Genomic DNA, 26515 nt, shown 5'->3' with positions numbered 1-26515 from the left:
GTTCTCACAGGCCAGCAGTTCCTTTGAAGATAAATGTCATACCTCCACTTCACTTAGGGCCGAGTCTAAGTCACATGTCCAGTTCTTTCTCAGCTGCCTCACTTGCAACCTTCAAACGACAGAAGAGTTGGTTACTTGCACTTCATCCCCAAGTCACCAATGTTCTGAGAAAGACTGACGCACAGAGGACACACCCAAAGTTCTTTGCCAGCCGATTCTCTAACCCACATTTGTATGCTTATGCATGTGGGCGTATGTTATATGTGTGCACGTCCACGCCACAGCATGCGTGTGGCGGTCAGAGGATGGCCTGCAGCAGTCAGGCTGCTCCTTCACCACGTGTTCTGGATACTGAACTCAGATCATCGTGCTTGATGAAAAGTGCCTTTAGCTGCTGAGCCACCTTCTGGCCCCAGCGTCTGATTTCCTGGCTTCAGCCTTCATGGTATTACAGATATGTGCTACCATGTGAAATGAAATGAATTATTTTTCTATCTACAAAAAAATAGCCTGTAATTGAATTAAACCAATAAATGAACTTAGGGAGAACTGACATGTTTATTTTGTCCCTCAATTCATAAACAGTATGTTTTATTTCTTTCAATATTTCATGGCTTCCAGCACACAATTAGAGAATGTTCTGTAAACTTTTTACCTAGCATTTCATTTTTTGAGCTATTATCAATAGTGCTGTTTTAGATGCTGGTTCCTAGGCTCACTGCTGTTGTACAGGAACAGGGCTCATCTGTGGGCTGGTGCTCATTCTGCAACCTTGCTGTACCCATTCATTAGGGTTCTTTGTCACACAGATTTACAATTCATGTCACCTACAAGTACAGGATATTATTTTACTTCCAACTTATACATCTTTTATTTTCATGTTGTATCACGTGGGCCAGAAGGTAAGGGTAAATGGTCTTAATGGAAGTTTGGGTAGTACCTTGCCTTGTTCTCAATTTTGAAGAGAAAACTCCTGTTTTTACTCAAGTATGTCTGTTGGTTTGTTACAGCTTTCTTTACCAAGTTAAAGAATGTGTCTTTCATTCCTAGTATGTCAAGGACTTTCACATTTAAGTTCATGAAAGACACTGGTTTATAGCTCTTAAACATGTAAAAGTGTGTTTCGCCTGCACGTATGTGCACAGTAGGAGTGTCTGGTATCATCTGAGGCCAGCAGATAGGATCAGATCCCCTAGAACTGGAGTTGCAGATGGCTGTGAGCCACAACATGGGTGCTGGGAATCAACCCTGGGTCCTCTGGAAGAGTAGCCAGTGCTCTTTGCTGCTGGGGCCCTGCTCCAGCCCCACAGCTTGAAGACAGTATCATGTAACCCAGACTGGCCTCAAACATGCCATGTAGCCAGTGATAGATTTGAGTTCCTGATCCTCCTGCCTCTGTCACCCAGAGCTAGATAACAGGTATGAGTTGCCACACCTGGTATCTCTTGATTTCTTGTACCCACTTTGGTTTTTAATTTTAATTTTTTGAAACAGAGTCTCACTATGCAGCCCTGGCTGTTCTGGAACTCATTATACAGGCCAGGCTGGCCTCAAACGCACAGAGAGCCATCTGCCTCTGCCTCTGAGTGACAGGTGTGTGTCACTGTGAGGGCCCACTGTGATTTTTGTTTATGGGCAATACCTGCCTCTAAAATGCTGATAAGCTAATCAGGGTGGCAGTCCTACCATGGGGGAGATAGAGACAGGAGGATTGGGAGTCCAAGTGTAGCGCTGACCATATATAGTGAGACCACTTGGGTACAAACAAATCAACTGCAGAAAGAAAGAAAGAAATATAGGCCAATAAATATTAGTCTTTCCCATTTTCTGGAATTATGTGTAAATTCACTCAAACACATCTTTTTTTCCCTCACACCCTCCTCCCTGCCCCCGGACTCATCTTTAAAATATGAGTAGCCTTCTCAAGAGAAACTATCTGGCCACTAGGAGAGCTTTTTGTGGATTAAATATCTTCTATACTTTATACAAGTATTTAGACCTAGAAATCGTTCCATTTCATTTCATTTGTTGAGTTCACACACAGTGAACATTCATGTGTTCAGTGGCAGGAGGGTCTGTACTGATCCCTTTATTCCTGAGGATTTACAATTTATGTCTGTAGGATGATGTCATCACGCAGGTGTAGGCAGGTACAAGATAGAGCAAGGCCTGTCATTGGACGAGAAGGAAGGATGGGCGGGAGCAAAGTTTGAAGGAAGAGGAGGGGACTGGAATGGGAGAGTGGAGGAAGACACGTGGAGAGAACATGGAGGCTGACGTTAAGATTCCACTCTGCACCTTTACAATTGTTATGAATGTTCGTAAGGGATGGACGTGTACAGGGCTTTGTGTGTCTAGGTGGGCAATTACATCTTATCAGTTGAATCAGAGGTTATTGTGTTGTGTGTTCTTTCATGTGGCGGTTTAAGTTTAAGAGAGTGTGCAGCAGCTAGAGACTCTGGGCCACCACAGAGGTGGGATGTGTGTTTCTGGCATGGTGGCAGCCTGCCTTGGGGACTAGATAGGTAGAGAGATTGTTGCCAGGCTCAGAGAGAGGCCATCATCAGTGTGATATGGGATGGAGCAGAGCAGGTGAGGTGCTTTGCTGACTGAGATGAAGATGTCTACCAGATATCTTGGGGCACTGTGGTGCCGGATCTAGTGAGGGATTTAAAATCATTTTATTTTTTATTATTTTACAGCAACATATGTCTATGCCTTTTTTCTTTTAAAGAAATAACTTTGTGTGTGTAGAGGGGGAGAGGAGTGCTCAGAGGTGAACCTCAGGGTCAGTCCTCAGGATCTGTCCTGTAGGAGCAGAGGGAACCAGAGCCTCAGACGTATGAAGAATGGCAAAGCCCTTCCTCAAGGGTGACTCAGAGGGAAATGGTAATGCCTTCTCTTCTGGTCCATATGTTGGTAGTATGTGCAAAAAATGTCTACCATCGCTTTCTCCCTGGATGTTTATTCCTGAAGACTGCTCCTACTAAGATTAGCAGCCTGACTCCTTGATCCAGCTGCATACCATAGACCTTGCCTCCTTGTTAATCTATATGTAATCACCAACCTCCTTACTCAGCTGCACGTAAGAACTCTATACAGTAAACACGCTGAGCTTCTGGTGTGCCACAGTTTCCCTAGCAGACAGCCCAGACTACCTGATCCAAGATACTTCTGTCTGTATCTACTTGTATTTTCTTCGTTCTCTTCGCACCAGGATCACAAGTATCTATGACCAGCTAGAGACTAAACAAGTCCTCACTTTCAGGTGATAAGCACTTTACTGACTATCTCGCCAACCCAACAAGATTTTCTCTCCCATTCTCAATACAGGTCTATTGTAGCACTACTTGTTTGCTAGAGATGGAACCTAGAACATACCAGGCAAGTGCTTTCCCAAAGAGGACACCCAGTCCTAGGGCAGTATACTAAATTAGAGATTAAATCAATGGTGGCTTCATATGCTGAGTAGACATAGTGAACAAGGGGAAAGTGAGAGCACCAAGGTAACAAGAGTGAGCCAGGAAAAAAACAAAAGCTAAAGTGATTCACACACACAGTGGAGCATGATGTTGAGCACGGTTAAGTAAGCGCTAAAGTGATTCACACACACAGTGGAGCATGATGTTGAGCACAGCTAAGTAAGCCGTCAGACGTAAGGAAGAGAAGATTCTTTGCCCTTAGTGGACACTGTGGTTAAATGAGGGATGGAGCAGAGTCAGACTCTGGTCAGCGGTGGTCAGAGACAGGAAGGGGCTTATAATGGGTGACAAACTTACCCCTGAGACAGGATTGTTGAGACGAGCTCTGATTTTACCTCTCTTGGTGTCCTCACCAAGATACAGACCCGATAGTTTCTTATCTTACCTCGATTTGGCTTCCAGAACTGCAGATATTTCTTGTTGGGATGCCTGTGCTTGGTGTAAAAGCTTTACGATGTAGTTCAAGTGCTCTGGGTCAGGTACCATCCCAGCCTCAATGAACTGCAGAAGGAGAAAAAAAGAGTAGTAATTCTTGTAAAAATGTGAGAGAATTGAGAGGCCAATGTGTGAGAATTGACTAAGACAGTGGCAGCAGGGGTCAGACATGGGCACAGGGGAATTGAAATATCAAAACTTTGCAAAGTTTGAAGCATAATATTATCAAGTGTTTGAGAACCACACAAAGATGTCCTCAGACTTTTAAGCGAACATGGGAACATGCATACAATATTTTTGAATATCAAAATTGAACTTTCTTTCCATTCTTGGGTTGTCTCAACTACTTTGTTGTGTAATTCTTATCTGGCACTGCCTGTCCCAGTGTGCTCTGGTCTGAAGCCTCGTCCCTGGCAGTAAATGGTGAGAGGTTTGCCAGTGAAGACCTGGCCTTTACTTAATAAGTTAACCACCTGCCCGACTACCTGACTGCATGCAGTCATCTACTTAATTCTGAGGCTTTCTCCCCACCCACCCCCAATTCTCATTGGCCCTGCTGTTTGTCGTTTTCATGTACCTCAGCTTGGATGGAGAGTGCTGACTAAAGTACCTGGATACCTGTGGTCTGAGGCTGGATTGACAGGAGGCAGATATCCCAAAGTTGTCCTAATACGCTGGGAAGGCTTGAAGCTATGGTGACTTCTGCTACCTCACCACTGGGAGACTGACTCAGCTGAAGGTGTATGAACAACACTTCTTAGAGTCTACTGTGGTTATAGTCTCCTACTGGGAAGTTACTTACACAGTGAGATCTTCATACCTTACCATTTACTTGTTTTGTGTGATATATATGATATATATATAAATATACAATATATATAAATATTACACACACACACACACACACACACACACACACACACGAAGTGTGTGTGATTTGGGGAGCACATTTGCCATGGTTGCATGTGGTCAAAAGACAACTTTTTTTTTGTTGTTTAAGATTTATTTGTTTTATGTAAGTACACTGTTGCTGTCTTCAGACACAGCAGAAGAGGGCATCAGATTCCATTAGATGGTTGTGAGCCACTAGAGATTGCTGGGAATTGAACTCAGGACCTCTGGCAGAGCAGTCAGAACCACTGAGCATCTCTCTCCATCAGAAGACAACTTCTGACAGTAAATTAACCTCCCACCGTGTTTGAGTCAGATACATTATCTGTGTACCCCGGACTAGCTGTCCCCATTGGCTTCTCGGCTCCTCTGTCTCTGCCCCCCCCCATGTCTGTAGCTTACAGAATCCGTGTTCTCGGCTCCTCTGTCTCTGCCCCCCCCCCATGTCTGTAGCTTACAGAATCCGTGTTGCAGTAGTTCTTTACAGTGGGTTCTGGGTCTGAAACTCAGGGCCGCATGCTTTCATGGCAAGTACTGTAGCCCACTGCACCCTGTCCTAAGTCCTTGAGAGAATGTTTGACTTACTTTCCCCATCTATTGAAGGGAGGAGGAGGGATTACAAATCAGGGCGGTATCCTGGCTATATCTGTTTATGTGTTTGTTTGTCACGCTGTCACAAGCTATAATTATCTGAGAAGAGGGAACTACAACTGAGAAAATGCCTCCATAAGGCTGATGAATAGGAAATCTTGTGGGGCATCTCCTTAAACGGCGGCTAATGTGGCCCATTGAGAAGAGTGCTGCTCCTGGACGGAGGGTCCTGGCTGCATGAAAAAGTAGGCAGAGTAAGTCACGAGAAGCAGGCCAGTCAGCAGCTTCCTCCATTGCTTCTGATCCCGTTCCTGACTTCAGTTTCCTATCCTGCTGTCCTCTCATGAAGGCCTAGTATTAGGGAATGTAAACCGAAACCCACAGGCCCCTGCTCAGGTTGGTTTCAGGTATGGAGTTTTACCACTGCAATAGAGACCTCACCTAAGACAGATGGGATAACAAAGCAGCAGGAGAGTGGAGAGGGTGCCTTCTCCTGCCATTTGGTCACTAAAAACTTAAAGCTCAAATCAGAGTTTCCTTTACTAAAGGGAATAGTAGAAACTCACCGAGGATCTCCTCTTTTTGACTTGTAGGGAAACTGCCTTAAACTCAATACTGAATTCTGAGCAGGTCCTTGAAACTCCTTTCTAAGCCATCTGATTAAACAAACTGGAAACTGTTTTGGTGAAAAACTGCTTCCTGCTTATTACAAACTTGAGTCTTTGAACTATGTCTTTTAGCTCCTCTGGATGTAAAGCATGGCCAATTTTATTTTTAAAAAGGAAGACAGCTTCCCTTCTAAAGCTATGGAACTTGATGACACAATACAGAAAGCCCCATGAGGGCCACTGTCCTACTCTGAAACATCTCAAACCACACCTGCAGGTCTCTGCACTCCCTACCATCCTCTGATGTTTGACCAGATGGACAGCGCCAACTAAAATAGCTGTGAAAGAACAAATTAGCTGCCTGGGAACCCGTTCCACTCAAAGCTGCCCGCTAGCTGGGTATGGAGGCTCATATGTTTAATCCTAGCACTTAAGAGGGAGGCAATTCTCTGTGAGTTTGCGGCCACCCTGGTCTCTGTAGTCAGTTCCAGGCAGTCAGAACGATACGATGAGACCCTATCTCGAAAAGCAAAACAAGACCAAAAAACCACTATCCTTTAAAATTGCTCCAAAACCAAGTATAAATCTGTCTTAACAAGCGAGGTTAGGTTAACAGCCTATTTACAAACATAAAATAAACTCTGAATTTCTGTTTTCTCCATGTCTGTAGTTTATTGGATGGGGTACATTATACTGCTAGAATAAGGAGCAAAAACAGTCAAAGAAATATTATATTGCCATTGTTGGACCCTGAAAGTCTCCAGATGCTGAAACTACATTAAACAACTTTTGGGAATAATGGCTTCACACTAACTGTGGAACCAACAACCTCTGCACAACGCCCCCAGCCCCCAAGATAAACCAAATCATTGTTTGTTAGACATTCTCTGCTTCTCTGTAACTGCTGCGGTTGAGAAACACTTTTCTAAGGAAGGGTCTCATGTTGCCCAGCCTGGACTCAGACTAGCTACTTCCGAGCCCCCTGCCTCCACCTTTGGAGGACTAGAAGTGTAGACATTTGCCACCACCCCTGTTTTTATCCAGTGCTGGTTGGTGCTTATCAGGTATTTTGAAGCATTCAACAAATGTTAGTCTTGGTAGTTGAAGACGCGACTCAGCTGGTAAAATGCTTGCTACACAAGCATGAGGACCCCTGAGACCGAGGCGCAGAGGCCAAGGCCTGCAATCCCAGTGGTAGGGAGGCAGAGACAGGATTCCTGGGTCTTGATATCTAGGCAGCTTGGCCTAATTCTCCATGTATGCACACACACACACACACACACACACACACACACACATTTAATGTGTTTTTAGGGAGCATTAAAATTCTTATTTCTCATTTTACTTAATGCCAACTTTAAAACCAATTCCTAACTACTTTATTTTAGTTACAATTTTCTATTTATATACTGATTTGTTTTGTTGTGACCTTAAATATTTCAGAGAAAGAATTCTCTTAGCTATATTTAGGAAATAGAGACAAGGGTAATTTGTAATAAGAAAGCAGTCATTTGAATTCTTAGAAGGATTTGTTTAAGGGGAAGATAAACAGTGGAGAGTGCTTCTGAACTATTTCTGGAGAAAAAAAGATCATTTATGAACAAGTAGAACATTAATAAAAGACAGATAAAGAATCATGTGCAAAGAGTCTTCTTTTGTTATTCCCTATGAGAAATAAAAGATTAAAATCATACCTTGCAAAAAATCTCAATTAAAGCAGGTACAGCATTCCTTAGCTTCATAGCTGCCACATACTCAAATATTTTTAGTAATATTTTCAGAGCAGGCTGAATGAAACAGACAAGCAGAAAATCACACTCAGTTTCACGTCTCTCAGTGTGCCTTGCATTTTACAAATCACCAATTCTGAGCATCTGTGGTCTGGGGAGTCAGTCTGTGCACATGTCTGTGCATACATGGCAGGCAGAGGTGGAAGGGCTAGCTTTAAACACACGCGTGCAGAGGGGCAGGCGCCAGGGTACTCACCAGCATTTTAGCCATTATGCTGAGCTGCACTACCTGGAAGACTTCTTTCAATAAGCAATGCTTGAGTAAAGAAATCAAAAGGTCATTTAGCACTTGTAAACTGAAGTGTATCCCTGGGGGGAACTTTCTGTAGTACTCCAGAAATATGTATGCTGAAAGTGAAAAAAAAAATGAGTCATTTGCTGCTCTTAAGTACAATCTTCTGTAAAGATTTATATCAGTTCATTCCTTGAAAGGGACAGAAACACTCGATGAGAATGAAAGCAAAAAGTCAAAATGACGAATGGCGGTGACACGAGAAGTCACGTTCAGCATCAGTGTGCACGGTGTGAAGTGCACAGTGTGAGTGAGCTGCAAAGGCACAACTCCCAGAAGGCTCCGAGGCATGGACAGGGAGATGCACGTAGTGCGGTGAGGGGTGAGGGCTACTTTGACACTTATTACTCATTGCTTCAACTCTGTCAACAAACTGACCTGGAATCTTTTATTTCAGTTTATTGTTATGGACTAAGAAATTATCCATTACCTTTAAGAATGTAGTTTATGTCAATCTAATTCCTTAATCTATTTTTGGTACAACACTTAACAATTTTCAGTTTTTCCCACATTAATGTTACTAAAATTGACGGAGTTGACTTAATCATTGTTCCCATTCCAAAATTTTAGCCCAAATCTGCACATTTTAGCTAAAACTGTCTGAGCAAAAAAAATCACTTAATTTTATGTTATTTCTACCACAAATACTCATTACTATTTGAATTACCCAATATTGCCTGGGAAAGTCACTAGTTAATGAAAAAGTTCAGCAAAACCATAAAGTTAAATAGGTTTAAAAATACGCTAACAGCTGGGTGGTGTAGGCGCACACACACCTTTAATTCTAGCATTTGGGAGGCAGAAGCAAGCTGACCTCTGAGTTTCAGGCCAGCCTGGTCTACAGAGCTAGTTCCAGGACAGCCTGATCTACAGAGAAACCCTGGTTCACAAAACTAAAAAACAAACCAAACAACCATAAATAAATAAATAAATAAATAAAAATATTTTAAAAAACCCTCAAATCCAAAACTGACCAAAACAAAAAACCTCAAACCAAAACTGTCATGTAACAATGGTTGGCTTTGTCATAAAGCTGTTTTATTATTACATGCTTTCCCTGAGAACATACAGATACGTCTGTTTTCTGACTACGTATTACATTTACTTATTTTGCGTGTACACGAGCGTGGCCATGTGTGCCAGGGCACATGCATGGGGAGGACAGAGCACAGCTTCTGGGAGTCAGTGTTCTTCCTCTACCATGTGGGCTATGAGGAGTGAACTCGTGTGACGCGGTCACTGACTGCCTGAGATGTTCACAATCTCCAGCCCCGTTGTGTTCTGTGGAGCGCCGTGCAGCCCAGGTGAGGCTGGAACTCACAGTGATTCTCCTGCTTCACCTCCTTGGGCGGGCAGTGTTAAAGTTACAGGTGTGCACCATCAAGCCCAGCTACGATACATTCTTACAACATTCTATTTTGTATTAATATAGTTGCCTGTATAAAAGCAAAAGAACTGCTAATATGAAATGTCTGTTACTATGTAATTCATGACTAAACTAGGAGTACTGACCTTTGAAAGGAGCAGTTAGGTGGCTAGTGTCTGCTGTGCACTGATTACCAACATGTACCCTTTCTTCTTGTCATTAATCTATTTTAAAAATTTTAATGTAAGCCCTTTTCTTTCAAAATGATCCTCCCGGGTCAAGGTAAGTTGGTTCAATGAGTGTTTGCTGCTGAGCCTGAAGAACTAAGTTTGATCCCTAGGACCCACATGACGGACAAAAGAGAACCGACTTCTGAAAATTGTCATCTGGCCTTCGAATGTGCACTGTGGCTCATATATATGTGGAGACACACACTCTCGCACTCGTGTACACAAGGTAATAAATATTTTTTTTAAAAAGAAGATCCTCCCTGTCTGGTTGGAAAGGTTTAAACATTTAATGGCTTCTACCATGAAAGGCTGTTGGTATGTCTTAGCTTAGAGCTGGGTATGCTGGGGCGCTAGCTCACCGCCCCCTTTAAAAAAAATTAGGAGCACCTGTTTTTAAAACTACTGGCTTTCCTCTCTAGACGTTGTCAGTTCTCACAGTAGGAAACAATACTGTGTGTTGTGAGTAGCCGGCTGAGCCTCTGCCAGTCTTACACTACAAGCAGAATGAACCATGCTGCCAATCACACGGCACTGTGGACATACTTAGTGCTCTTAAGTGTGTCGGAACTGTACCTTGTGTGTATCTTACTGGACCAGATTGTTCCAGAGGCTACAGACAGAACTAGAAAATCTGACCCTGGACTGGAACCTAGGTCAGAGTAAAACAGTAAAGGGGAGTTTAGTCAAGTGATGTATAGTTTACTGCAATGGAGGATGCAGCACACTTACACAAAAGGATGCTGTACCCTCATAAACTGTGCACCAAGATTCACAGGCATAGAGGGACAAACTACACGCAAAATTTGGGTAAGAATTTAATTTTTAAATTTTATTTATTTCTAAAGATTTATTTTCACTTTGTGTGAATAACTGTTTGCCTATAAGAGTCTATGTGCACTATGTGTGTGCTTGGTGCCTGAAGAGACTGGGAGAGCACATCACATGCCCTAGAACTGGAGTTATAGATAGTTGTGAGTGAGACATCTGATGTGGATGCTGGGAACCAAACCTGGGTTTCTCTGGAAAAGCAGCCAGTGCTTTTGACCACTGGCCAACTCTCCACCCTCATTCTATTTTATTATTATTATTTTTTCAAGACAGGGTTTATCTGTGTAGTCTTGCTATCCTGGAACTTTCTCTATAGACTAGGCTGGACTTAAACTTACAGAGATCTGCCTGCCTCTGCTTCCCGAGTGCTGGGATTAAAGGCACTATTGCCTGTCCCATTTCATTTTTAATTTATGTGCACATGAACGTTTGTGTGGGGGTTTACTCATATGAGTGAAATGCTTGGGGAGGCACTGGATGGCCAGGAGTTACAAGCAGTTATCACCATTCATCATGAGGCTGTGAACCAAACTCAGGTCCTTTGCAAAGGCAGTGCATGCTCTTAACCACTGAAACATCTCTTCAGGCCCCTTGGAACTTACCTTGAAGTGATACCTTGCAACAGACACACACAGATGCACATTCACACACACACTTGTACAGGTACACATACATGTGTGCACAAACAGACACACACACAGACACACAGACACAGACACACAGACACAGACACACACATAGACACAGACACAGACAAAGACACACACACAGACACACACAGATACATACACAGACACACACAGACACACACACAGACACAGACACACACAGACACACAGACACACAGACACAGACACACACACAGACACACAGACACAGACACAGACACACACACAGACACACACAGATACATACACAGACACACAGACAGACAGACAGACAGACAGACACACACACACACACACACATCAGATGCTTTTCTCGTGACCACTGATCTTTACAGTTTATATCTCGGGAGCTTCCCTTTCATGTTATTCTCTTTTCACAGGCTTTGCAATGATTTCTGAAGCTTGAAAACTCACCTATATTAATCCTCTCTACCTCCTCCTTGGCTGTCACAGTTCCTAGATCACAAGAAAAGTTTTCATATAGGGTCCTATTTCCTCCAGTTACCAACGTCCATATTAGACACGGGTGCCCTTGGATGTTTTCAGAGAAGAAGACTGAGCTGAGATGTGGAGCTGTACTGCTGTTACTACCATGCTGCATGGCTTCAGGGTCAGTGTCAGGGAACAAAGGCATGAACTTTGGTTTTTTATCCTCTGGGGGCTTATAATCTAGCATGGTAAGGAGATGGAGGCAAGGAGCAGGGTGAAGCTGTGGACTCAGACAGAGGCTAATGGAAGAAGCAGTCTTCTCAGTAAGGTCTGAGCCCTGAGGGTTAACCACACAGCACAGTGCCAGCAGCACCAAGGCATGGCACAGGGGCCTGTGGATCAAACTGTGTGGGACTTGACAGGATGCTGCCTTGGTAGTGATGGGAAATGTGGAAAAAGAACGAAGAGGGAAGATTCAGGATCTAAAGTAGACTTGCACAGAGAGCAAGACACTTTCCCCTTTACATAAGTAAATGACATACTAGTACATAAGGGAATTACATTGTTAGGTGAACATAGTTTTTAAACTGACAAAAATAAAATATTTCTCTTTAATCATTTCTAAGGCCAATGGAGCCAATCTTTGGCAAGGTATTCTATTCAGTTTTTATACTTAAGTTTAAGAATATTTTTTTCTTTTTTTATTGGATTTTTAAAATTTACATTTCAAATGTTATCCCCTTTTCCCAGTTTCCCATCCATAAACCCCCTCCCCTTTTTTCTATGAGGGTGTTCCCCCACCCATCCACCCACCCAAGAATAAATTTTAACTGTTTGTTTGTTTATTGTTTTTTGAGACAGGGTTTCTCTGTGTAGCCCTGGCTGGCGTGGCACTCACTCTGTAGACCAAGCTGGCCTTTAACTTCAAGATCCGATTGTGTCTGCATCCTGAAAGCTGGGATCAAAGGCTTGTGCCACCAATGCCTGGCTAACAGGTTTTTAATTGAAATCGCTGTGCACGCATGCATGTGGCACACGTAGTGGGGCTGGAGTAAGGAAGGCAGAAGATACCTTTGTAGGGCTGGCTCTCCCCTTCCAGTGAGGTAAGATATGGGGATCGAACTCAGGCTGCTAAGCTGTCATAGCCCTTTCACCTTCCTGGAATAACTGTAACATGCAGTGACAAACAGAACATGTGTGAAGCCACTCCCAGGAATATGTAATTATCATCCAGTTACTCCATACCTGCTCGGTGCAGCAAACGCTGCTCATTGACACTTATGTATTTCTTAAACACATCCATGCAGATCTACAAAAGTCATAAAACAGTAAATTACCTTCATATGTTTTACAAACAAAAATTTATGAGTTTGGAGCTTTAGAATAAGAGTTGATGTTTAAGTTAATTCACAGGCTTAAAATGTACACTAGACTACTGATCCTTCTGCCTCCACCTCCCAAGTTCTGGAATTTCAGGTCTGGATGCTATGGTTGTGACGATGCCAAGAGCAGGCAAAGATCGGTGTAGCCAGAACTCCCAGACATGGTTGAATGTTCATGAGGAGACATGAAAAGAGTACCAAGAGTCGCTGTTTTATTAACCAAATAGGGAAACAACGCAAATGTCTGTCAACCTTAATGCTTGTTGATAAACTCATAGACTAGAATATTAACTATTACACAGTATGGAGGAAGAAAAAATAATTAGATAATAATTAGATGTCAGAAATACTGAGCCAAAGTTGGCAAGCCAGTTGCTATTGTATGCATTTTCAGTCTGGGCTACTTGGGAGGCTGAGGCAGCAGGAGTTTGAGATCATCCTGATAAACGCCAAAGACTCTGTATGGACCTACACATATAATTTACATACAGCATAAGCCCAGGCAAAGATTGTTGTGCTAACAGAGCATCAGGACAGCCAGATAAAATGTATGAGGTGAGACCGTCTCCCCCGGATGGGACTTTACCTTCTCATCCCCCTGCTCAGGCACATGGACAAACTTGCACTGTGCTCGCTCACAGCCACGCAACGTGTTAAAATGAAGCTTGCAGTATCTGTGGGGTATCATCAATCCTAAGGGCTTCTGGAACACCTAGAAGATTAAAAATCCTTTCCATGTTAATCATAAGACATAGTCAAGTGAGGGCACATTCCGAAGCTTTAACATAAAAACTAGTTCAGCAGGATTTCTCTGTGATTTTATCAACTTCTCATGTAAAAGATTCTGCCAGGACTATCTGTTCTGCTTCATAGTTTTTTTTTCTTTTTCCTTGAGACAGGGTCTCACTGTGTAGACCAGGCTGGACTTGAACTCAGATATCTACCTGCCTCTGCCTCCCACTGGGATTAAAGGTGTGCACACGACTGCCCAGCCACTCATCTGCCTTTCAGTGCTCACACAGGGCTCCTTGTTCTCATGCCTCCTTCATAGAAAGCTCATTATAACCATAGCACACAGTGCATTTCAGATGCATGTATTAGAAACAAACCCTCCTTGGTTTTTCTAACACAGAAAAGAGAAATGATAAAGTTGGACTTAACCCAGCGCCTCCCACAGCTTATGGTCCTCCCTTCCCTCCAGCTTTCCCTCCAATCAGAGGCTCCCTCTGTTACAAACTGTCAGTGATGAGTCACACTCTGCTGCCTATTCCTGCTCAGTGCCCACCCCAATCCGGGTGTCTGCAACTGTTCAAAAAGGAACTGGACCCTAAGTATGGGACTTACCCCAAAATTTTTTTCCCTTTTAAATATTTCACAAGTTTCAGGATTCTGCAGTTGTAGGACAGAATATCTTCCTGGAAATCTGAAATCTAGAAGTAAAAGAGCATTACAAACAAGCACACGAACACTGACTGACTTCTCAACACTGACAGTCACTCCTGTCTGTCTTAGTTTAAAAAGTAATTTTATTTTTATGTATATAGGTTTTTTTTTTAAACAAAAGTCTGTTCACCATATGTAATGTCTGCTGCCCCAAGAGTCCAAAAGAGGGTGTTTGTGGTGGTTTGAATAAGAATGGCCCCCTCAGGCTCTGCTCTTGTATCTGAGTGAGTGCTTAGCCATCAGGGAGTGACACTCTTTGAGAAGGACTAGGCGGTGTGGCCTTTTTGGAGGAAGCATGTCACCAAGGGCAGGCTTCGAGGCCTCAAAAGCTCAAACCAGGCCCAGTTCTCTTTCGGTTGCTTATAGGTTGGGGTGTGGAACTCTCAGCTACTTCTCCAGCACTGCGTCTGCCTGCACACTGCCCACCAGGCTCACGATGATAATGGACTAAACCTGTAAGCCATAAAGCAAGCCCCCAACTACAATGCTTTACTTTATAAGAGTTGCTTTGGTCTTGGTGTCTCTTCACAGCAACAGAACACCGCTAAGACAGGGTCAGATCCCATGGGAAGGGATCAGTTGTAAGCTGACATGTGGGCACTGGGATCCAACCCAGGTCCTCTATGACAACAGCCAGTGTTTTTACTACTAGTTATCTCTCCAATTCCCTCTTTTATCTTTTTGTTCCTTCCATTTAAATGAGAGTGTGTGTCTCACACACACTTGGGCATACATTCCCATGCAGCACAGCACATTGTTTGGAGGTAAGGGGACAACCTAAAGAAATCAAGTGGTCAGGCTGGGTGGCCAGGGCCTTTACTGCCTAAGCCATCTCAGAGGCCCTGCCATAGCACATTCAATTCCACTTAGATTTGCATTGCCATGTGTATTACTGTGAAATACTGATTGACTTATACAGCAGGATTTTACTAGAGTTGTTTTAGCTGGTGTGAATTCAGGAGTGATGGCACCTTGGCTTTGAAGTAGCCTTTTGTCAGTGATTGCTATCTGAGATTGTATGGACCTTTGCATAACTTAGTCTGGAGACATGCCTGGCAAACCACAAAGTCTCCTATGGCTGAGATGGTTTAGGTATGGTTCTTTCAAGCCAACTCCTAGATCAGCTAAGAGTTTGGTATTCAGAAGCTGGCTTGTTAAAAGTGCCTTTCTGTAACAATAAAGCTCAAGTTCTGTCCTTGAGAGGCTATCCCACTGCTGCTTGATCTAAATTTATCTTACAGTGTCTCTTTCTTTGACCAATCCTCCTGCATAACCCAGAACACCCACAGACTTATATATTGGGTTTCCTGAAATACTTCTATATCTGAACCTAAAATGTAACATTAATTATAGGCTGCAGATAATGTTCTTAAAAGACTTAAGTAACCCTGAGTCCTAGTCCAGTTAAACACCTCATCCAAACCTTCCATAAAGAAGAATACTGACAAATCCATGCTAGGAACTTCATTGGATCATTGAGAGGTTCATAGCCTACACCCCCCAATCCTCCATCAGGATCAGGATATATAAGCACAGACACCAAGGACTGCACTCTCCTGACACATTCAGAGGAAGAGGGTGGCCTTTTGAGACGTAAAGAGGATCCTCAGAAAAGATCAAAGACCTGCCTGAGTCTTGATCCGGAATTCCACACCCATCAGAATTGAGATCATTAGATCCCTAGCCTGTGGTAGTTAGTGCCCTGTTATAGTACTTTATGCTGTTCCACACCCATCAGAATTGATGTCTCTTTAGATCCCTAGCCTGTGATAGTTAGTGCTCTGTTACAGTATTTCATGCTGGTCAGTACAGTAGCCACAGTACTCTTTACAGTGCACTCTTTAACAGTGCCCTTTAAAAATTTAGTATTATTTTCAGTTGTGTGTAATGTGTGTGTTTGCATGTGGCTGTGCACCTGAGTGCAGTGCCCGCAGAGGCTGGAGGCATTGGATACTGTGGAGCTGGGATTACAGAGAGCTGTGAGCTTTCGATCATGGGTGCTGGGAACTGAACAGGTTCTCTGAAAGAAGAGCAGGTGATCTGACATGCTGCCATCTCTCTAGACCTGATGGTGCCTTTTAAAACAAGAACTAGGACATTTAAAAACATTCTTTTCTAAAGGCAATTTCTATGTAGTGTATGTGTGTGTGCAAGTGTGCTTGCCTCTGCATATGCATGAGGTGTCTTATCTTATCAGCCTCTACCACGTTTTTCTTTGCTGCTGATTTTGAACCACCAATTTTACTGTGTAACCATTGCTGGCCTGGCACTCATTATGTGGACCAAGCTGGCCTTGCCCTCTGGGGTATAGGAACTACCATGCCCAGCTTCTACTTCATGTTTTTGTTTTTCCTTTTATGTTTATGAATGTCTTGGGTGACTGTCTGTGTGTATACCAACTTTGTGTTTGATGTTTAAGAAAGTCAGAAACTCAGAAACTGGAGATATATACACACGGTTGTGAATCACCATGTGTGTGTTGGGAATTGAGCCCCAGTTCTGCAGGAGCAACGTGTGCTCTTAACTTGTGAGCCAACTCTCTAGTCCCTCAGTTCATGAACATGAGACAAGGTCTCTCACTGAACCTGAAGTTCACTGCTGCAGCAAGGCTGGATGACCAGTGAGCCCCTGAGGTTCACCCACTCCTCTCCTGCAACGTCGGGTTGACAGATATGCACCATCACACCCAACTTACAGTAATACTACGGATTTGAATTCAGGTCCTTATGTTTGTTTTTCTTTCTTTTCTTTTCTTCCTTCCTTCCTTTTTTCCTCTCTTTTTTTTCTTTCTTTCTTTTTTGGGAATGAGTTTCTCTATTATATAGTTCTGGCTATCCTGGGACTTGCTATGTATATACCAGCCTGGATCAGGGTACACCATGATCACAGAGATCCACCTACTTTTGCCTCCCACAGGCTGGAGCAATGTGCCACCATTTATGCTATCAGCGCCTTATATTTGTGAGGCAAGCACTTACCCACTGAGCCATCTCCTCAGCACAAGTACTTTTATTCCAATTATTTCTATTTTACCTCTGTAGCATCTGAATGTAATCTGTAATAGGCTGAAGGTATGCTGCCTATAACCTTATAGCACTTTACATTAGGAAAGTTAGAAGGGTTTGAATAAAACACAACCACGTGGGCTTGCTGCACATGCCTGTAATGGCAGATAGCATGACCTAAGTGTTGAGAAGGTTCCCAAGAGTGAGATGTGTGCTGTATAAAGAAACTTAAGCTTCTAACCCATTCAACGGTGCTCATTCTGTTTAAAGAATTAGAGAACTGTATTTTATGAAAAATAATATAAATCCTAAACATGTACAAATGTAATTAATTAAAATATGAATATTTTAGGTATTTCACATAATACCACTGCTACGTAAATACAGATGTTTTTATTTTAATAGCAATGTCTTCTGTCAAAGTCCTTGACGATGACAAGAACTTAGTAAGCAAACAGTGTTACCGTTTGTCCAGGGCGTTGGCGCTACATCTTGGTGACTGCTCAGATTCAAAGGAGGCGCTGATGAGCACAGAGGGTTGGGGCCCAGAGCTGCCAACTGACACTCAGTAGCCACCGCCTCCACACTTCTAGAGTCTTTGCTGTATGAACAGAAAGAACAGATCAGGATGCCATCCTATTTACAAAGTGGTGAAGCAGTGCGACTCAAGTAGTAAGGAATGTAACCTACTGCTCTATATGATAGCACATACTGCTACATATGAACAGTGCTGTGCACCGTTCTGTGCATGGTGCATCACGATTCTGCAATATTTACAATGGGCTGCTCCTGTCTTCCTCAAAGCATTTTAGTTTACTTAGTAATTTATGGGAGGCGTGCCCATACCACAGTGAGCTTGTGAACGTGAGAGGATAACTTTATGAAGTTGGGTCTCTCCTTCCATCTTTCTGTGGGATCTGCATCCTCAACTGAGGTTGTCAGGCTTGTAAAGTAAGTACTTTTACCTGCTGAACCATCTTGCTAGCCTGTGGTCTCATAGCTCCTGTCTTCTTAACAAAAGACCAACAGTTGCTATAGTGTTTTTTGTTTTATTCTCTCTCTCTCTCTCTCTCTCTCTCTCTCTCGTGTGTGTGTGTGTGTGTGTGTGTGTGTGTGTTGGGGAGTTGATCCTCGGTTTTAACTTTGAGATAAGATCTTGCTTGTAGCTCCCACTGGTAGGGATAAGAACAGTATTTTATGGGTTGAATGTGAAGTGTTCTCCATGGGGCTCATGTATTTGAATACTTGGTTTCCAAAGGATGAAGCTATGAAACCTTTAGGAGGCAGGGGATAGTTGAAGTGAGTGGCTAGGAGCCAGGCCTTGAGGGCTCTCTAGCCTGAGCTTTCTGAAGCTTCCTGCAGCTTCTTTTTTTTTTTTTTTTTTTTTTTTTTCCCCCCGGGGCTGGGGACCGAACCCAGGGCCTTGCCCTTGCTGGGCAAGCGCCCTCCCACGGGGCTAAATCCCCAACCCCCCTTTCTGCTTCCTGCCCCGCTGGGACGCGATGAGTCCCTGCCAGCAGTCACTGTCATGAACTGTGCCATATTTCCTCTACCATGATCCATCCTTTCAAACTATGAGCCAGAGCTGCTTCCCTCAAGCTGCTTCTGACACTTTTTGTCACAGTAACAAATCATGAGCACAGAGTGGTGGGTTACACCACAATAAGTCCAGTGTAGGACATAAGGAGCAGGAAGATCATGAGTTTGAGATCAGTGTTAGCTACAAGCAAGATCTTACCTCAAAGGTAAAACCAAAGATCCAACTCCCCAACACACACACAGGAGAAAGAGAGAGAGAGAGAGAGAGAGGGAGAGAGAGAGAGAGAGAGAGAGAGAGAGAGAGAGAGAGACAGACAGACAGACAGACAGACAGACAGAGACACTATAGCAACTGCCCAAACTACCACACCAAAACCCAAACATACTGAGATGGAATATCACTATCCTGTCCTGTCCTCGCTATGCTGGCCTTGAACTCCTAGGTCAAGATGCCTTCCTATCTCAGCTTCCTGAGACTGAGAGTTTTAGGAATATACCACTGAGCTTGACAGGAAATATTTTTACCATACCTCATAAAAGGTTCAAGGAATAGTAAACGTATGCATTCTAAAGACAAAAACACATCTACTTATTCTCCTGCCCACAGCATGAGGCCAGTACATCAGAGCACAACTCCCTTATCTGGCTTCACAGCTTGTGGTTCAGATGCCCAGGGTAAATCACAAGCTAAAACAATAAACAGAAAGCTCCAAGAGCAATTCCTAAGTGTTAAATTGCACCCTGTCCTGTAGAGCAGGAAGAAACCTGGCCACCCTGCTTCGTACTGTGAGGCTATGAGCTATCCTCCTATCAGTAAGTCCAGACACCGGTCAGTGACTTATCCATGTTGGTACAAGGCCAACTGTCATTGTGCTACACAGCTTGTTTTCAAGGAATCTTTAGTAACCACCCAACTCTACCATGGCCACTGCTGTTGCACTCCTCTTCACATAAGCACATCATCAGGAGATGTGACAGAACAGGGCAGTGTCAGAACTCGTGCAACATTGTTACAACAGTTCTATCACTGCTGATCTCTTAGCATACCTGAGCTATAGAATGTATGTGTAAGAGAAAGCACACCATGCCATAGGATTCGATACCATCTGAGATCCTAGGTGTCTACAGGGTCTTGGAACTAACTATCCTCTATGAATAAAGAGGGGTTACTATATATATTCCTTTTCTGGATAAGTAAATATAATAAACTTATACACATTTGAGAGTTTTTCATAATAGAACCATAAAAATATTACCAGGCTGAAAATATAAACAACTTTATCTTCACTTTAGCATATAATATGCTATATAACAAACTTCATTAAGATATAAGTCTGGAAGTTACTTATGTAGAAAAATAACTTGATTTCTAAAAAGTACAAAATAATTGACTCTTTAGGACAAAGATACCAATATTCAGATACTATCATCTTTTAAACTTAGAAACAGTTACAGGAAGGTTTTTCACTGGATTTATCTTGGGGGTGGGGGAAGTTGTAGCAGAGGAGAAAAACCAGTAAGAAGCAGGGATTATAGTTTTAACAGCTGAAATTTAGTAGCATTAAGAGAATTTAAAAATTAAAAAAGATATTCCCTTGTCTCCTTGATTTGAGGTATTACTGATACATACAATCAACATTCTTTCCTAATAAAACAGACAGAAGCAGCAGCAGAAAGACAGGCTGAGGGATGATGACTGGATGATATATGATGGCTCCTGCAGTAAAGCCCACATGATCATAAACCTTCTGACTGCATCATCACTACCTCAGGTTGTAAGGAAAATGTTTCTCTAAAGAAAACTTAGTTTCCAGTGTTCTTGCTGAAGATATGCAATGGCTGTTGTGGAGGTTTAAATGGGAGTGCCACTTCTAGGAGGTGTGGTCTTGGGGGAGGAAGTGTGTCACTGGGAATGGGCTTGGAGGTGTCAGAAACTCAAGCCAGGCCCAGTGGCTCATTCACTCTTCTGCTGCCTGCAGATTCCTTGTAGAACTCTCAGCTCCTTCTCCAGCACCCAGCCTGCCTGGATGCTGCCATACTTCCTGCCATGTTGATAATGGACTGAACCTCCGAACTATAAGACAGCCCTAATGAAGTGCTGTCCTTTATAAGAATTGTTGTGGTCATGGTGTCTCTTCAGGGCAATAGAAACCTTAACTAAGACAGCCATGAAACACACTCGGCTTCCATAGGCTCTCTCACCTGCGTTCTCCTTAACCTAGTTCTCACCTCTGAGCTCCCACCAGGGTGGCTTCCTACTGACCAGGCTGGTGACAGGCCTCATCTTCAGAGTCTCTGGTTCAGCAGGTCGGGGTGTGACCTACACCTGCATTTCTGACAAGTTCTCATGTGCTACTGCTGCTCTGAGGGTACAACATGGGAATCTTAACCCCAACAAAACTGGACTGGAGCACATTCACTTTCTGACTTGGGTGTGCCCTGTCACAGCAGCTAAATGAGGGTGGAAGACGGTTTAGATGACAAATAAATGGGGTAGTTTAATATTTTATAGTAAGTGTATTCTCTTAGTACTAACTGTTTAAACTATTATGACCTTCATGGAGTTACACATCCTTTTCTATTGAATTTATTGTGATTTTAAACGTTTTAGTTTTAAGTGTGTGTGTGTGTGTGTGTGTGTGTGTGTGTGTGTGTGTGTGTGTGTGAGAGAGAGAGAGAGAGAGAGAGAGAGAGAGAGAGAGAGAGGTCTCAAAAGCCAGGAGAGGGCACCAGACCCCTCAGAGCTGGAGTTACAGATGCTTGTAATCCACCCATTGTGGGTGTTGGAAACCACACCTGGATCCTTCCCTTACAGCAGCAAGCACCTGAGGCATTTCTCTAACACCTATCACTATTTCTAATGACTCAAAAGCTTACTGCCAGGGGCTGGGGAGATTGCTCAGCAGGTAAAGCGCCTGCCAGGCAAGCATAAGAACTGGAGCACATAAATGCTGAGGTAAATGTGTAAAAACAGGCTGGGAGTGGGGGCAGGGAATCACCAGACCAAGCTGATGAGCCAGAAAACTCTTGTTGGAGAGCCTTGAGCTCAAGTGAAAGACCCTGTCTCTCTTTATAAGGTATAGACCTTTTGAGAAAGATATCTAACACTGACTTCTGGCTCACATTTGCACATCCATGCATGCATTCAAACACACACACACACACACACACACACAACACACACACACACACACACACACGCAACTACACAATGCAAACATGCACACACACCCTCATGCAAAGAATAAAAGTAAGAATGACACCACTTTACCACAAGCTTTAAAGTAACTTAATTACCTTTCTATCTGGAAACAAATGACACACTAATTAAACCATATCCATGTGCATAGCTTATAGGATGTTAGTTGATGATGCTCAACAGACTTAAAAACTATATCACAGACCTTTTGCAAACTTCATGAGTGTTCTCTTGTTCTTCCACAACAGTTGCCTTGTCTGAACTTACGCACTGTAAAGAGATTATAGTTAAGGAGGTAGAAGTGAAGTATTTCTATGAAACATTTGAACCGCGAGGCCTCCCAGATTTACTAGAAACATGTGGTCTGTAAGTTAACAATTAGATGGTCTGAAGACTTTTTACTCTACATAACTTAAATGCTCAACAAGGACGTAAAATGTCCTCCTGATGCTGGGCCCGCTGGCTCACACCCACAGCCTGAGAAGTGGAGGTAGGCAGATCCCTCGCTGTCCCTCGCTGTGGCGCAGGGCCACCCTTAGTGATCTACTGAGCTTGAGGGCAGCTTAGGTTAGAGGAGATCTTGTCTTAGACAGACAGATATACAGACAGACAAACAACACTGAATAAATGTAACATATTAACAAGTAGAAAGCACTAAGGTGTGGCTCAGTGTTAAACCACATGTGCAGGAACCTGAGGTCCTCCGTTCAGTTTCACAAGACAAAGCATCAAGTGGAGAGATGTGTCATGTTCCCAGATGGTAATGTTGATGATAAAATGCTAATTCTCCAGGAAGCTCTCATATACTGAAAGCTATTTTCTGGTTGAGTTTGAAATATGTTAGAATATATGAAAGGGAATCAAAAACGCTTTAAGTTTATATACAACACATGTTATGTTATATGTTTAGTATGTTTTAGAGCAAGCTTTCCTATTGCTTCTGTTTTCCAAAGGACTGACAGTATGATAAAGAAGCATGAACCAAGTATCAGTGGGAAAGAGAGAGTTTAGTTTTACATATAATATTTAAGATGTTAATGATAGGGCTGCAGTTAAATACACTAGCTGTTCTTCCAGAAGACCTAGGTCCAATTCCCAGTATCCACATGCCAGCCACAGCCTTTTGTAGGTCCAGTTCTAGTGAGTCCCACAGCCATTTCTACTCTCCACAGAAACCAGACATGCACTCGGTTCAGATACATATGCAGGTGCAACACTCATACACCATGAAAAAACATATTGTTGTTGTTGTTTTGAGACAGGATTTCTCTGTGTAGTCCTGGTTGTCCTGGAACTCATTCTGTTGGCCTCAAACTCCTAGATCCACCTGCCTCTGCCTATTGAGTGCTGGGATGAAAGGTGTGAGCCATCACAGCCTGGCTAGATTTTTTTTAACAATATGTTAAAGATAGCATTTGAAGTTTCTGAGAAAATGATTCAATAAATGGTAGAACCAACTAGTTAACTGCACAGAAAAATAATGATGTCATTGTAATGATATTCATTGTAAAGTCAAATACCTTTCAGGCTCCTTTAAGACTAATAATAGATATAAAAACAAATTCTGACAGTAGCTCTAAGATCAGGAAGTTAAAAGCACCACAGGAAAACAGAGAAAAATATTTCAAGGTATAGGAGAAGTAAGGACTTTGTCTACAGGACTCCAATATATGCCAGCTGAAATTCCAGAAAAATGGGCAAAGAACATAAAGAGAAGCTCACAGAAAAATGACAATGTTTCTCTAAAATGCTGAAAAATGCTTACTTGGACTAAAAAGAAATGCAAATTAAAACTAAAACAAAGCCATTTGTGAAAATAAGTAGATGGACAGGTGTAAGTATTTAATTAGTTGATGTGCATGGGGAGAAAACAGCTCTCTCAGCAATACTGTGTGAAGGGACAGATCGCAGTAATCTCTGCATTGACAATCTGACAATCTAACTCTAGGAATTAATTAAAAATGCTTTTACGGGAGACCTATCAGAATTACACCAGACTTCTCACCAGAGACTATGAAAGCCAGAAGATCCTGGACAGATGTCATACAGACCCTAAAAGAACACAAATGCCAGCCCAGGTTACTGTATCCTGCAAAACTCTCAATTAACATAGATGGAGAAACCAAGATATTCCATGACAAAACCAAATTTACACAATATCTTTCTACAAATCCAGCCCTACAATGGATAATAAATGGTAAAGCCCAACATAAGGAGGCAAGCTACATCCTAGAAAAAGCAAGAAACTAATCGTCTTGGCAACAAAACAAAGAGAAGAAAAGCACACAAACATAACCTTTACTAATATTCTCTCTCTCTGAGGCCTCTTGATCTGGGCCTCACAGCTCACACCTCCTCAGCACCACTGTCATCTATGTTCCAACTAGGATGATGGTCCAGTGGGCTCCACCGAACACATCAGCTGCTTTTCTAGTCCAAAGTCCCAGAGTCTTTACTTCTTCAAACATGGAGAGGCATGGTGAGGCCTTTCACAGCATATTCCACTCCTGGAACCAACTTTTGTCTTAGTCACTGTTCTATTGCTAGGGAAAGACACCATGACCAAAGCAACCTACAAAAGAAAACATTTAATTAGGGGCTGGCTTACAGTTTCAGAGGGTTAGTCCATTATCATGGCAGGAATGGTGGCTCATGTGGGTATGGGGCTCAGAGATTACATTATCCTGATCCACAGACAGGCAGGCAGGCAGGTAGGCGGGCAGAGAGAGAGAGAGAGAGAGAGAGAGAGAGAGAGAGAGAGAGAGAGAGAGAGAGAGACTGGGCCTGGTGTAGGTTTTTTAAAACCTCAAACCTACTCCCAGCAACACATCTTCTCCATCAAGTCCTCACCTCCAATCCTTCCCAACAGCTCCCTATCTGGGGCCTAAGTATCAAGTATATGGGTCTATGAGCCATTATCATTCAAACCACAACACATACTTTGAGAGGGAGACTCCCAACAGCCTAGCTAAGATTAAGAATTCTAAACATTAGGTGGCAGCTACTACACAGCCCACTTATCCCAAAGATATGAAAACTTAGGTGCACATAAAACCAGGGATGTCTGCAGCCAGCAGCTTTATTTGTAATATTTCAAACTGAAAGCCATCCAGATGTCCATCAGCAAATGAAGTGTTAGCTCACCAACTGTGGTACACCTATACTATGGAACATTACTAAGGAGTAAAATATCAAATTGCTGGTGAACAAGTTGAATAAATAATCCTCAATTTGAGGTGATTACAAACTACATAATTTTATTTATGTAACATCTTCAAAATGACAAAATTGTAGAAATGGAAACAGTGTTTGTTAAGGGTTAGGGAGGGTTGGGGCAGGAAAGAAGTAGGATTGGCTGTAAGGGTTAACATGAAGGATAGTTTTGGTAAGAGGGAAGATCTGTATCTCAACTGTGTTATTGCAAATGGACAGACAAAGGCAAGGGCTTCCTGAATAAGACTCCAGTGGCCCCCAAGTTGCCATACTGCGCTACAGTTGTTCTGCAGTATGGCCACCGGGAGAAGTAAAGGGTACATTCTATGTGTTTTCTTAGCACTGTTGATAGATCCACAATTATTATTTTTTAAATTGGGATATGTGAATTGGCAGTGCTAAACATATTAATCATTAGATAATGTTTTAAATCAGTGGTCTCAGCTATAACTCTAAGAAACTATAAAAGAGGCCAGGCCATGGTGGAGCACACTTTAATCACAGTACTCAGGTGGTTGAGGTAAGTGATCCCTGAGTTTGAGGGCAGCCTGGTCTATAGTACAACTCCATGACAGCCAGAGCCACACAGAGGAACCCTATTTTGAAAAAAGAGCTAAATAAATAAATTGAATAAAATAAACTATAAAGTTATGAGAGGTGGATCAATAGTTAGGAGCATTTGTTGCTCTTGCAGAAGACCTGGGTTCAGCTCCCAGTGTCCACATTCAGCTCATAGTTGTAATTCTGCCCTGAGAATCTTGTTCCTTTCTGATGTTGATAAGAACTTCCTCCACAATTCTTTCACTGTCATCAGGGGATCCAGTGCTTTCTTCTAACCTCCACAGGGACCAGGCATGGACATAGTATACATTACATACATGCATAAACAGTCATAAAATTAGTAAAAAGAAGTAAATCTGTAAGAAACTGTAAAATAGCATATTAAATCCAAAGTATGGCAAAGAAAGGGAAAAAAGAAGCCAGAGTGAAATGGGTAACAAAAAAGCAAAAGAGAATCAGTAAAATCAAAATTTGCTTTTTAGAAGATTATGGTGACCTGACAGTTTCCCAGTCTGGAGGACAATGATTTAGAGGAAGGGCTGGAGTCGGCCGCTTGCGCTGCC

The 26515-nt window shown here is 42.7% G+C and overlaps 1 protein-coding gene across 1 annotated transcript in view; it reads right to left on the bottom strand.

The window, feature by feature from the left end:
• The window catches only part of Topaz1 (testis and ovary specific PAZ domain containing 1), a 55094-nt gene that overhangs the window by 13959 nt on the left and 14620 nt on the right, over nucleotides 1-26515 (bottom strand). Inside the window, exons 5-13 of the mRNA XM_032911269.1 lie at nucleotides 22384-22448; nucleotides 17905-18041; nucleotides 14337-14422; nucleotides 13579-13704; nucleotides 12856-12919; nucleotides 7994-8145; nucleotides 7702-7794; nucleotides 3868-3983; nucleotides 43-109 (exon numbers count right to left, since the gene is read on the bottom strand). Of these exons, the coding sequence (XP_032767160.1) occupies nucleotides 43-109; nucleotides 3868-3983; nucleotides 7702-7794; nucleotides 7994-8145; nucleotides 12856-12919; nucleotides 13579-13704; nucleotides 14337-14422; nucleotides 17905-18041; nucleotides 22384-22448 (906 nt within the window). The remainder of the gene's footprint in view (nucleotides 1-42; nucleotides 110-3867; nucleotides 3984-7701; nucleotides 7795-7993; nucleotides 8146-12855; nucleotides 12920-13578; nucleotides 13705-14336; nucleotides 14423-17904; nucleotides 18042-22383; nucleotides 22449-26515) is intronic.

Source organism: Rattus rattus, chromosome 8 (assembly GCF_011064425.1).
Source record: "Rattus rattus isolate New Zealand chromosome 8, Rrattus_CSIRO_v1, whole genome shotgun sequence".
Lineage (NCBI taxonomy): Eukaryota > Metazoa > Chordata > Mammalia > Rodentia > Muridae > Rattus > Rattus rattus.
The sequence above is the reverse complement of the archived record's forward strand: the minus strand, read 5'-3'. Positions and strand labels throughout refer to the sequence as shown.